This window comes from Bos grunniens, chromosome 14 (genome assembly GCF_055505025.1).
Source record: "Bos grunniens cultivar Pamir isolate PY7600 chromosome 14, Bosgru_T2T1.0, whole genome shotgun sequence".
In the NCBI taxonomy this organism is placed as follows: Eukaryota; Metazoa; Chordata; class Mammalia; order Artiodactyla; family Bovidae; genus Bos; species Bos grunniens.
Genome location: NC_141178.1, coordinates 17,405,243 through 17,419,336, shown reverse-complemented (window position 1 = coordinate 17,419,336; position 14,094 = coordinate 17,405,243). Strand labels below are relative to the sequence as shown.

At 37.5% G+C, this 14,094-nt stretch overlaps 1 protein-coding gene across 30 annotated transcripts in view; it reads right to left on the bottom strand.

Annotated features, from left to right (window-relative positions):
* Positions 1–14,094, bottom strand: part of VPS13B (vacuolar protein sorting 13 homolog B) — an 805,974-nt gene that overhangs the window by 457,937 nt on the left and 333,943 nt on the right. For all 30 annotated transcript variants that reach the window (XM_086336078.1, XM_086336091.1, XM_086336075.1 and 27 more), the window contains one exon: positions 13,911–14,055. In XM_086336078.1, coding sequence (XP_086192204.1) covers positions 13,911–14,055 — 145 coding nt within the window. The remainder of the gene's footprint in view (positions 1–13,910; positions 14,056–14,094) is intronic.

The following is a 14,094-nucleotide window of genomic DNA, read 5'->3' as shown; positions in this document are numbered from 1 at the left end:
AATTAGTAGATGTAAATTGAGATAGATGATTGTCTTTCAAAAATTATCCCCAGGAGCCATGTTTCTGCTATTCCTACATTTTCTGGTATCCATATCTCACACCCTTGAACACAGAGGTTGGACATTTGACCCAAGCTGGGCTGCCACTGGCCAAGTCATAATGACTAACCTCCTTGACCACAGTGATTGTCTAAGATGTGTGCACATGAGCCAAGAAAGCCCAAAGAAAACTGCTTCTGATATTTTTTCAACAGGTTCTGGACCATATCACTGTCTCCTTGATCAGAATTAAGTATTTGACTCCAGAGGTACCACAGCCATGCTAGGTCAAATACACACACATACACATAGTAAGAGAGAGATAAATCAACATGAAAAGACAAGAATCCTCACGGTGTGGAATTGAATTCTAAGCCATTCCAAAGACAAGATTTGTATTGTATTTGTCTTTCTTACCATTTTGGTTATCAGAATCAATCGATTTCCCCCCTCCCCTTTTCTTATAACTTAAAATTACTTGAATACAGTTTTTTTCTCTTGCTATCAGAGAGTCCTTCCTAATTTAGAAATGTAAATTCCTTCTCCAGTAAGGGAATGTCCTATCAGTTAGGAGAAAATGAGGCAATGTTAGTAGTTGTACCTGAACAGACCTTGTAGTAACATTACATAGCCTACATAGGCTGCAAAGTGCTACAACATGATTTAAACATACCATTGGGCTTACTTCCTCAAGAACTATTCACCTTCATGCCCAGCCTAGCTTATCTGGCTCTCACTTCTTCCATTTCCACATTTACTGGTCATTATACCAATGACTTTCTGCCTAAGCTGCATGTTTGTGGAGACATTATTGATTTTTTTTTATTCCTTTAATCACTTCTCCATCCCAGAATTCTTGAACTATATTACCCAATAATTTGTTTAGTTTAATTTGGCTCCTTGGGACCCTCCCACCTGGACCACATATGATGGACTCTCTCTGTTTTGTGTTTTGGATCCCAATACAGCAGTGTCCCCAAATGTGACGCATAAAACTACAAGACCATCTACTGAGCTACAGGGGATGTATATGAGAATACTCACTCATACTTACTTTTATTCAAAAGTAAGGACATGCACTTAATATTTAGTAAAGTGGAAAAACACTGTGTATCTTTCCCATGACAGAAGAAAGCACGTTAACACTACATTGAATACACTGAAGGAAGAGAAGACATTCAGTAACGGGAAGGAACTGGTACTCTTCTGTTTCGGTTAACTGATGCATATTACAATTTACATACACACATTTAATCAAATTGACAAATTTTAGTATCTACACTTAGTGAAATTAAATTATCTACTTTATCTACTATAAATTATTCCTCACAATTTGGGTACTTTTAAAAGATTCCTGTAAAACACAAAGGGCCAAACATATGAGTTAAAGATACCACTAACAAAAAAATAACAAATAAAGATGCCACTAACTTATTTAAAAGAATAAGGCAACATCTTTCCACTAATTTAGAAGAATATCTTATTTATACAAGCAAGACAGAAATGTACTAGACCTTTTTAAAATGGATGAGAATGAAAAATAAGTATCCTGAGTACATCATTAAAGACATTTCCAGTCTCAGGTCAACGAATCTCAGTGAGGGAGCTTTTCAGTTATGTCAGCCACTAAAATTAACTACTGAAATAAACTGAATTAAGAATTAAATCTTTAAGTTGTTATAATAATGAAATATTAAACTATTTTTTCAATGAAGCATAATATTACTCTGACAACAATATTATTGATGTATTACTAAAATTCTATCAAAATAATAAGATTCAAATGTTAAAATTACAATTATCTTACATGTTCTATGTTAATATAGTGTTAAACATATTTAATGCATGAATCAATAAATGATACACTATGAATGCTTCCCTGAGATTTTTACTGATAGAAAAGTACTAAGAAAAAAGTTTGAAGGCTAATACTCTAAAGATAAACTATTTTCAAAGAGTTCGTGTTCTCTGTACTTGTTTTAACTCATTCTCTTACTACTGAAATCAAAATGTGAGCCTGTATCAGTTGTGTTCAAGGAAACTAAAAATAATAGTTTTGTTAGTTTTCTCTACTTTATTCTGTTTTGTCCCACACTTGGGTTAGGACATTTAAAAGGCAAAGGAGTAAGGTAGTGAGGACAATAATTAGTGAGTTAGTGAGTAAACTAACTCCAATATGATGGAGAATGTAAAAGTACTTTCTCAATATTTAAATGATTTGCCATCTATCTTCTCTGGAAAGTGGCACTGAAATATATACAATGCCGTGTATAGAACAGATATCTAGTGGGAAGTTCCTGTATAACACAGGGAGCTAAACCAGGTCCTCTGCAACAACCTAGAGGGGTGAGACAGGTGTGGAGGGCAGAATGGAAGGTCAAGGGTGGGGGGACCTATGTATATTTATGGCTGATTCACACTGTTGTATAGCAGAAACTAATACAACATTGTAAAGGATAATTCCTTTACAATGGAATTGTAAATGGAATGTACAATGGAATGAATTGTACAATGGAATTATCCTCCAATTAAAAAGAAATTTTTAAAAAGCTATCTCCTCTGACAAAATTCACTGACGTCTACATTCTACTTTGAAAGTAAAAATAAGAGTGAAACTTGGACATATTAAAAGACACTATACATCAATTTCCTCTTACTGTCTCAGAAAACTTAAAAACAACAACAAAAAAGGAGGTAAGGAAACAAGTATTTTTTTACATTAGATATGAAATGATGACTGGTCTAATCCTTGAGAACTGAGGTTTCAAGAAGAAAAGGCATTACGAGCATGCTATACAAACCGTAGTACTGCTGCTGCTGCTAAGTCGCTTCAGTCGTGTCCGATTCTGTGCGACCCCATAGATGGCAGCCCACCAGGCTCGGCCATCCCTGGGATTCTCCAGGCAGGAACACTGGAATGGGTTGCAATTTCCTTCTCCAATGCATGAAAGTGAAAAGTGAAAGTGAAGTCGCTCAGTCCTGTCTGACTCTTTGCGACCCCATGGACTGCAGCCTACCAGGCTCCATCATCCACTGGAGTACTGGAGTGGGGTGCCACTGCCTTCTCCAAAACCGTAGTACATTTACATATAAAAATTAATAAACCTAGATGTTTAACAAACTTAACACATTCTTGAAATGAATCACCAAACATTAGAAGCGTTCTTCTGGACACATCAGATCAGTCCCTCAGTCGTGTCTGACTCTCTGGGACCCCATGAATCACAGCACGCCAGGCCTCCCTGTCCATCACCAACTCCCGGAGTTCACCCAGAATCACGTCCCTCGAGTCAGTGATGCCATCCAGCCATCTCATCCTCTGTCGTCCCCTTCTCCTCCTGCCCCCAAGCCCTCCCAGCATCAGAGTCTTTTCCAATGAGTCAACTCTTCGCATGAGGTGGCCAAAGTACTGGAGTTTCAGCTTCAGCATCATTACTTCCAAAGAAATCCTAAGCCTGATCTCCTTCAGAATGGACTGGTTGGATCTCCTTGCAGTCCAAGGGACTCTCAAGAGTCTTCTCCAACACCACAGTTCAAAAGCATCAATTCTTCAGTGCTCAGCCTTCTTCACAGTCCAACTCTCACATCCATACATGACCAAAAGAAACACCATAGCCTTGACTAGATGGACCTTTGTTGGCAAAGTAATGTCTCTGCTTTTGAATATGCTATCTAGGTTGGTCATAACTTTCCTTCCAAGGAGTAAGTGTCTTTTAATTTCATGGCTGCAGTCACCATCTGCAGTGATTTTGGAGCCCAGAAAAATAAAGTCTGACACTGTTTCCACCGTTTCCCCATCTATTTCCCATGAAGTGATGGGACCGGAGGCCATGATCTTCATTTTCTGAATGTTGAGCTTTAAGTCAACTTTTTCACTGTCCACTTTCACTTTCATCAAGAGGCTTTTGAGTTCCTCTTCACTTTCTGCCATAAGGGTGGTGTCATCTGCATATCTGAGGTTATTGATATTTCTCCCGGCAATCTTTGACTCCAGCTTGTGCTTCTTCCAGTCCAGCGTTTCTCATGATGTACTCTGCATATAAATTAAATAAACAGGGTGACAATATACAGTCTTGACATACTCCTTTTCCTATTTGGAACCAGTCTGTTGTTCCATGTCCAGTTCTAACTGTTGCTTCCTGACCTGCATACAAATTTCTCAAGAGGCAGATCAAGTGGTCTGGTATTGCCATCTTTTTCAGAATTTCCCACAGTTTATTGTCAGCCACACAGTCAAAGGCTTTGGCATAGTCAATAAAACAGAAATAGATGTTTTTCTGGAACGCTCTTGCTCTTTCCATGATCCAGCAGATGTTGGCAATTTGATCTCTGCTTACTCTTCCTTTTCTAAAACCAGCTTGAACATCAGGAAGTTCATGGTTTGCATATTGCTGAAGCCTGGCTTGGAGAATTTTGAGCATTACTTTACTAGCGTGTGAGATGAGTGCAATTGTGCGGTAGTTTGAGCATTCTTTGGCATTGCCTTTCTTTGGGATTGGAATGAAAACGGACCTTTTCCAGTCCTGTGGCCACTGCTGAGTTTTCCAAATTTGCTGGCATATTGAGTGCAGCACTTTCACAGCATCGTCTTTCAGGATTTGGAATAGCTCAACTGGAATTCTATCACCTCCACTAGCTTTGTTCGTAGTGATGCTTTCTAAGGCCCAATTGACTTCACATTCCAGGATGTCTGGCTCTAGGTCAGTGATCACACTATCGTGATTATCTGGGTTGTGAAGATCTTTTTTGTACAGTTCTTCTGTGTATTCTTGCCATCTCTTCTTAATATCTTCTGCTTCTGTTAGGTCCATACCATTTCTGTCCTTTATCGAGCCCATCTTTCCATGAAATGTCCCCTTGGTATCTCTGATTTTCTTGAAGAGATCTCTAGTCTTTCCCATTCTGTTGTTTTCCTCAACTTCTTTGCATTGTTCGCTGAGGAAGGCTTTCTTATCTCTTCTTGCCATTCTTTGGAACTCTGCATTCAGATGCTTATATCTTTCCTTTTCTCCTTTGCTTTTTGCTTCTCTTCTTTTCACAGCTATTTGTAAGGCCTCCCCAGACAGCCATTTTGCTTTTTTGCATTTCTTTTCTATGGGGATGGTCTTGATCCCTGTCTCCTATACAATGTCACGAACCTCATTCCATAGTTCATCAGGCACTCTTATCAGATCTAGGCCCTTCAATCTATTTCTCACTTCCAGTGTATAATCATAAGGGATTTGATTTAGGTCATACCTGAATGGTCTAGTGGTTCTCTCTACTTTCTTCAATTTAAGTCTGAATTTGGCAATAAGGAGTTCATGGTCTGAACCACAGTCAGCTCCTGTCTTGTTTTTGCTGACTGTATAGAGCTTCTCCATCTTTAGCTGCAAAGAATATAATCAATCTGCTTTCGGTGTTGACCATCTGGTGATGTCATGTATAGAGTCTTCTCTTGTGTTGTTGCAAGAGGGTGTTTGTATGACCAGTGTATTTTCTTGGCAAAACTCTATTAGTCTTTGCCCTGCTTCATTCCGTATTCCAAGGCCAAATTTGCCTGTTTTCCAGGTGTTTCTTGACTTCCTACTTAGGGCACACTAAAAAATGTATAAATTACATTTTTTAACAGAGCCTATGATTTACATGAGGGCTCCTCATATGAACACTTGCAATGCCAGAAATTCAGGTATGCATTCGTGCCAAGTGAGTAGTGCAATTATCAGACATATCCATAAAAGATCATCATCAAGTGATCAAGGGACATTCATGAAACATAAAAATCAAATGTTAAAAATCTATAGTTAGGGCCATCTGGACGATGGCTAAAATACCATATGATCATCTGACAACTATTGGAATCCTTTAGCAAAGTAAGCTTACAAATTGTCTCATTATAAATTACTGCCCAGAATAGCACAGAATAGTTTATTACCCAAGGTAGCACAGAAAGAACATATGAGTTAATGTGAATATTAAGTAGAATTTTAAAATCTACACACTGCTAATATTTTCCCCACGAATTTCAGTTTTACAAATAAATTCTCTTACAAAGTAAAAAAGGGAAAATAGCACTTTAATAAATGTATATTTCATTAAGTTCTCTGATTACTTTTTGAATAATATTTTTATTTTATTTTAAACATACTTCATTAGATAAACTTCATTTTATTTTAAACCTTTCTCTATTCTACAAGAGGAAAATTTTTGAGATCTACATTTTACTCCTGAGACAATAAAATCAATTACACATTATGCATTAGTGTGTATTCTCACACTTTAGTATTTTCCTATGAAACTAAATATCTAATTAATCACAAAGGAACAGAATTTTATGCTGAATGACATGATTAAAGTCAGCAACTTCTAATATACATAAATCCACAAAAATATATTTCTTGTACTTGAATACTAATTCCATACTATAATTAGGAACATATCTGCTCAACATTCAAGCTTAATCATATTAAGGATGACTTAAGGAAATGGCAACCCACTCCATTACTCCTGCCTAAAAAATCCCATGGACAGAGGAGCTTGGTGCAGGCTACTGTCCATAGGGTTGCAAAGCGTCAGGCACGACTGAGCGACTTCACTTCACTTAAGCAGATTTAGATGAATAACTATATTGGTGTGCCCCATTTTACTTACATTCAAAAATTATTACAAAATTAGAATCCAGAGTATATCAGCACCTTCAGGAGCACCTTGTATTAGCAAAAATTAGAAATGTCCCTCCTTAAAACCATCCTACAAGTTATACTGCCTTGGATAGAATGATTTTTTAGATGAAGGAATTTCAATCTTGGAGTAAAATGTTAAACTGATAAACTAATAAAAAATATTTAGCAAAGTGTAATATCATGTTGTATTTTCTTATAAGGAGAGTATTCCTTGTATGTGAAAACCAAGGAGCTTGCCTTGAAAAAAGTATACATTTACTAATCTGTTACATTCTCTGAAGCAATGCAAGGAAACCAGTACTTATCCTGCATCAATACTTATTTGCAGAGACAATTAACTAAACTGACATATAATGATATATACTTTATCTTCTTACCTCTTTCTCAGAGTAAGCGGAAATTCTCTGTTAAATCTTATACCTGCTTATAAGATCTTATATTCTACTTTACCTGTAATCTCACTGTATAAATTATTATAAACTTTACTGTAGCTCTAATTTTTTCTTCTCTTCCACTTGCCTCACTATAACTATTGACATACCCAAGTTTCAGTACAGTCAGATTTCATGAAAGAGTGGTATACAGAGACTGTCTCTACATATTCAACTTCCATTAATTTGCTAAAAACTAAAGCTTCTCTGGCCAACAAATACTGGCCAATTAGTTTTTCACCTTCATTGTTCTTGGTAGTATTTAAGGAGTCAAATTAAAAGTCCTTCTATTATTTTAACTGTGTACTTACACAGTTGCTAAGTCGCTCAGTCGTGTCCGACTCTGTGCGACCCCATAGATGGCAGCCCACCAGGCTCCACCATCCCTGGGATTCTCCAGGCAAGAATACTGGAGTGGGTTGCCATTTCCTTCTCCAATGTATGAAAGAGAAAAGTGAAAGTGAAGTCACTCAGTCGTGTCCGACTTTTAGCGACCCCATGGACTGCAGCCTACCAGTCTCCTCCGTCCATGGGATTTTCCAGGCAAGAGTACTGGAGTGGGGTGCCATACATGTAAGATGAAAATGGCTAGTATTTTTTAAAGAGCTATCATTTATGAAGGACACTGTTTTTTAAAGTTTTCATCTCCATTACAGACATCAGACAATTTCATCAAGAGTTCCAAATTAATGTTCATAACATTTCTAAAACAAAGGATAGACAGATGTCATAACTTTGAATGGTTTCTTTGTTTTGAAGAATACACAGATTCTCTAGAAGATTATTTAGAATTCTGTGATAATATCTTCATGAGAAACATGCTTTTATTCTGACTTGGCCTGCCCTACGTGCCTATCTCACTGCAATTGAGCTGTTCTGCTGTCAACACATCTCCAGCCATCAAGTACATGTTCCCCCTGCAGCCAACTACTTAAGTCAGTTTCACTGAGACTGGAAAAGGATGTGTGCTTCTTGATAAATAATTAAAAAGCAAAATCAAACCCAGTGCAGTATCACCAAACCTTGGTGTTCACGTGCCAGAACTGCTACATAATGTGTATGCTGTGTGTGCGCTAAGTCGCTTCAGTCGTATCTGACTCTTTGTGACCAAATGGACTATCTGCCAGGCTCCTCTGTCCATGGGATTCCCCAGGCAAGGATACAGGAGGGGGTTGTCACTTCCTTCTCCATGGGATCTCCCTTACCCAAGAATCGAACCTGCATTTCTTGTGTCTCCTGTGTTGGCAGGTGGGTTCTTTACCACTAGCACTACCTGGAAAGCCCTCATAACTTGGGGATGAACTTAAGACCAACTTTGGACCTTAGGTTGCAAATACAAAAACAAAAAGATTACTTTAATAAGAATTCAGGCATAACAGAGCTACTTGTAAAATTCAGTTAAATAATTAAAATGTGCATTTCACAACACTGTGAATCAACATTCTCCTCAACATATGATGGGGTTATGTCCTGATAAACCCATCATAAAGTGAAAATATCTTAAGTTGAAAATGCATTTAATATACCTAACCTACTGAACTTCAGAGCTTAGCCTAGCCTATCTTAAATGTGCCCCAAAGACTTGTATTAGCCTACAGTTAGGAAAAATTATCTAACACAGAGCCTATTTTATTCTAAACTGTTGAATATCTCATGTAACTTATTAAATAGTGTACTGAGAGTAAAAACCAAAATAGTTGTATGGCTGTGAGTCTATTGGTTCTTTACTCTGGCGGTTAGAGAGCTGACTGAAAGGTGTGGCTTACTACCCCTGCCCAGTATTACCAGAGTATTCTACCTCACATTGCTAGTCTCGAAAAAGATCAAAATTCAGATTCAAAGTACAGCTTCTACGTAATGCATATGGCTTTCACAGTATCATAAAGTTGAAAAACCTTAAGTCAAAAACTATTGTGAGTAGGGTACCGTCTCTGTACTTAACACAACTAAACTGTACACTTAAAAAGGTTAATATTAAGATGGTAAAAGTAACACAAAAACAATAAGAAAAAAGGTTTGTAAAAGTATACGAAAAACTTAACAAATTCGTTACAGCTTATGATACAATGTAAATAACAATTAAAATAGTGGTAACTACATTTAAAAGTAGGTACACATTTTTTTGGGCTCCACAACCACTGTAGATGGTGACTGCAGCCATGAAATTAAAAGACGCTTACTCCTTGGAAGGAAAGTTATGACCAACCTAGATAGCATATTGAAAAGCAGAGACATTACTTTGTCAACAAAGGTCCGTCTAGTCAAGGCTATGGTTTTTCCAGTGATCATGTATGTACGTGAGAGTTGGACTGTGAAGAAAGCTGAGCGCCAAAGAATTGATGCTTTTGAACTGTGGTGTTTGAGAAGACTTGAGAGTCCCTTGGACTCCAAGGAGATCCAACTGGTCCATCCTAAAGGAGATCAGTCCTGGGTGTTCATTGGAAGGACTGATGCTGAAGCTGAAACTCCAGTACTTTGGCCACCTAATGTGAAGAGCTGACTCACTGGAAAAGACTCTGATGCTGGGGAGGGATTGGGGGCAGGAGGAGAAGGGGACAACAGAGGATGAGATGGCTGGATGCCATCACCGACTCGATGGACCTGAGTTTGAGTGAACTCCGGGAGTTGGTGATGGACAGGGAGGCCTGGCGTGCTGCGATTCATGGGGTCGCAAAGAGTCGGACACGACTGAGCAATTGAACTGACTGACTGACACATTTAAAGGACTCAATTTTTTAATTAAAAGCAATATAAGAATTGTCTACTCTAATTTACAATAAAATAGAAAAGTATTGTTATTTTTATTTTGTATTGGGATATAGCCAGTTTAAAATGTTGAGATAGTTTCAGGTGAACAGCAAAAGGAATCAGCCATACATATACATGTATCCAATCTCCCCCACCCTCCCCCATCCAGGCTGCTACATAAGACTGAGCAGAGTGTCATGTGCTATATCCTAGGGCCTTGTTGGTTATCCATTTTACATAGCAGTGTGCACGTGTCCATTCCAAACTCCGTTAATATCCCTTCCCCCAACCCTCCCCGGAGCAAACGTAAGTTTATTCTCTAAGTCTATGAGTCTCTTTCTAGAAAACAGAAAAATTTGAAACATAATTCTAAGCAAAGAAAATGATTAACAGAGCACTCAACCAAAACGAGAATATCAACAAGGTTTCCAGAGAACCAAAAATGGTGGGCATCTAAAGAGCACGATACATTGGTCATAAAGTAGAAAGGTTATATCCAGAGCTTTTTACCACCTATACATGCCCACAGTTCATAAACAAGGCAAGCCCAGGCATTAGTGTGATAACTGCTAATTGTATGGCTTCCCAGGTGGCATAGTCGTAAAGAATCTGCCTGCCAATGCAAGAGATGTTGGGTTTGATCCCTGGGTCAGGAAGATTACCTGCAGCAGAAATACCAACCCACTCTGGTATTCCTGCCTAGAAAAAATTTCATGGACACAGAAAGTTAGTGGGCTATAGTCCATGAAGTGGGAGAGTCAGATTTGACTAAACCACACATATGCACACACACAATTTTTATGCTAGCTTGAGTAGCTGGAAATACAGACATCATTAACTACAATGATACAAGGATATGGAAATAAAGGGTTCCAGAGATGAGGGAACACTAAAGACAGTAAATGCAAATATCCATATCCACAACTCAAATGCAAAGAACCACAACTAAAATGCAAAAGTTCGTATTTATAATTTGAAATAAAGAATATTGTATTTGGTTGATCACACGGTAGTTTTATTTTTAGGCTTTCAGGGGCGCTCCATACAGTACTCTTGCCTGGAAAATCCCATGGATGGAGGAGCTTGGTGGGCTGCATTCCATAGGGTCGCTGAGAGTCAGACATGACTGAGCGACTTCACTTTCACTTTTCACTTTCATGCACTGGAGAAGGAAATGGCAACCCACTCCAGTGTTCTTGCCTGGAGAAAATAAGGGACGGGGGAGCCTGGTGGGCTGCCGTCTATGGGGTCGCACAGAGTCGGACGTGACCGAAGTGACTTAGCAGCATACTGTTCTCCATGGTGGCTGCAACAATTTACATTCCTACCAACAGAGTAGGAGGGATCCCTTTTCTCCAGCCCCTCCTCAGGATGTTACTGCGTTGTAGACTTTTTCAAGGTGGCCAATCTGACCAGTGTGAGGTAATATCATATGATCCAGTAATCCCACTCTTTGGCATATATCCAGGGCACAATTCAAAAAGATAATGCACTCCAATGTTCACTGCAGCATGTTTATAATAGCCAAGACATGAGAGCAATCTAAACGTCTACTGACAGAAAAATGGATAAAGAAGATGTAGTACATACTTACAATGGAATATCAGCCATAAGAAAGAAGAAAATAATGCCATTTGCAGCAAGGCAGATGGACCTGGAGATGATCATCGTTAGTGTTAAGAAAGACAGGGAAAGACAAATATTGTATGATTTCACTCATATGTGGAATGAAACAGAATTTTTAAAAAATGAGATAAATGGATTCATTTATAAAACAGAAATAGACTCACAGATTTTGAAAACAAGTTTATGCCTCCGCAAAGGGGCAACGTGTGGGAAGAGGATAAACTAGGAGTTTAGGATTAACACACATAATAGACCCCCACAAGGACCTGCTATATATAGCACACGGAATTGTAATCAATATTCTGTAAATAACCTGTATGGTAAAAGAGTCTGAAAAAGAATGATTATATGTATACGTATAATTGAATCACTATTTAGTACATCAGAAACTAACGTCTGAAACTAACACTGTAAATCAGTTATGCTCCAATAAAAATTTTAAAATACATTAAAAAATTTTTTTAAAGAATAATGTGTTGTTTATGTTTTCAGACTCTAAAAAGTAATTACTGATGAGAGATTATGATCAAGGTTTTTCTTAAAATATTAATTTCTTGTAATTAAATGGGAAAGTGTAAGAAAGCAAAAATGGGGCTTCCCAGGTGGCGCCAGTGGTAAAAGAACATGCCTGCCAGTGCAGAGGACTTCAGAGACACAGGTTCAATCCCTGGGTTGGGAAAGATCCCCTGGAGAAGGGCATGGCAACCACTCCAGTAATCTTGCCTGAAGAATCCCATGGACAGAGAAGCCTGGTGGGCTACAGTCCACAGGATGGCAAAGAGTCAGATACAACTGAAGCAGCTTAGCACCCACAAGAGAGCAAAATAAACTTCAGATATTAATACCATTCATGAATTGATAGACAACTGATGAAATGTGAATTTATCTATAAAACTTCTCCATGCACAGTAAATATTTTCTATATAGTTCTATGTCATGCAATTTCATGTAAATAAGTATTTTCTATCATCTTTACTCATCCTTAACAATTACTTTAATTATTATGTGGCTTAAAGAACTGGACTAAATATAGTAAAGCAGGAGATTAATATGCATATAAAATTAAACTTATCAATTGATACTTAATGGACATTTACTAACAGCTGATATTTATAAACCGTTATGTAAATTACCAGATCAAGCGATTTAAAGTATAAAACTTAGCATGGTATTCAAAGGAAATGTCTAATTTTATATTAAAAAATCAATTCAAGTTACAGACCATCTTCCTATGATACAAAAAATAAGCATAGTCATTTTTTATCAATTGGTAAAGAAAGTCTCAACAGAGCAAAAGGCCTGTGAATACTGATAGGAGAAGTCGAATGATTCCATAAAATAAATATAACATACTATTTTAAGAAACAGAACACAAAGTAATAGATACGAATAAACTCCACAAAAATGTATGTTAGTATTTTTACTGTTGTTGTTTATAAATATGGTAAGGAAACTAACTTTTCGTATAAACAAACACTAGCGTGAACCTTCTTGTGTATACCATCATATTTTAAATTCACCAAGGGCAGCGATAATGTCTTATTAATATTTCTACCCTCAAAATTACTTACAACAGGGTCTGGCCCATTATAAATACTCAATAAGTGTTTTTTTATTATTAAAAATATAAAATCTTTTTTATATGGTCAGGGATATATGAGTTACATGGAATAAAGCTGAATATCTAAAGGATAATATTAGAAATTTAAAACACTACTTGAAATCACCAAGTGGGTTTTTTAAATTACATAAAAGGAAATAAAAGATAATGTTTTATGGAAGAATATTTATGCTTTATATTTGCATAGCTCATATAGCTAACAAAGTAAGCAAAGGGGGAGGAAAGAGGATTGAGATGTAGGGTGGACTGCAAGGATTCATTTTAAGAAGAAACATATTACTGGGAGATGATTCTCCAAGGGTCTCTTGTTTTTGCCTGTTTTACAAGTAGAGGCAGAGAGTATCTTTGTTTCCAGTGCTATTTTCAAGGATATCTGCACAGTGTACAGCTTTAGAAAACAAACATATTGTCTTTCACCTGAGCAAACAGCAGATTTGCTTACAATCCTACAAGATGCATATGCAGCCGTCCTCCCCCAGAGAAAATGCAGGCATAGCTTTTACCCATTTAAAGCTTAAGGTTTCCTTCCTGTAACATAATCCACTTTATACAGGTATCACTTACCCTCTTTGTGCCAACCTGGGGGAATAACGCTTAGGGCAGGGACACACACACAAATGCTAATATTTTGGTAAAACTGTTAATGCTATAGATAATAAAGTCTTTTGTCTCTATTCCAGGAGTCTTGTGTCTTTGGTCAGCATTCATGAAAATATGGCCTGGATAACTCCTTAGCTAGGAGGGAAGGTGAAATCACAGATCCTTTAGAGTTTTGACACATACCTGTTACAGTTTTTGTTTTTACAGGGCTGCTGGCATACTCAGATGCCTGATATGACTGTTGCTTTGCCAAGGGTGCACTTCCAACAGACACCTCATCCTCTTTCCTTCTGCTAATTGGCATAACAAGAGGAACAGCAATTACAGGCTGTTAAAGAGAGTCAAATGAAAAACTGAATTATTTACT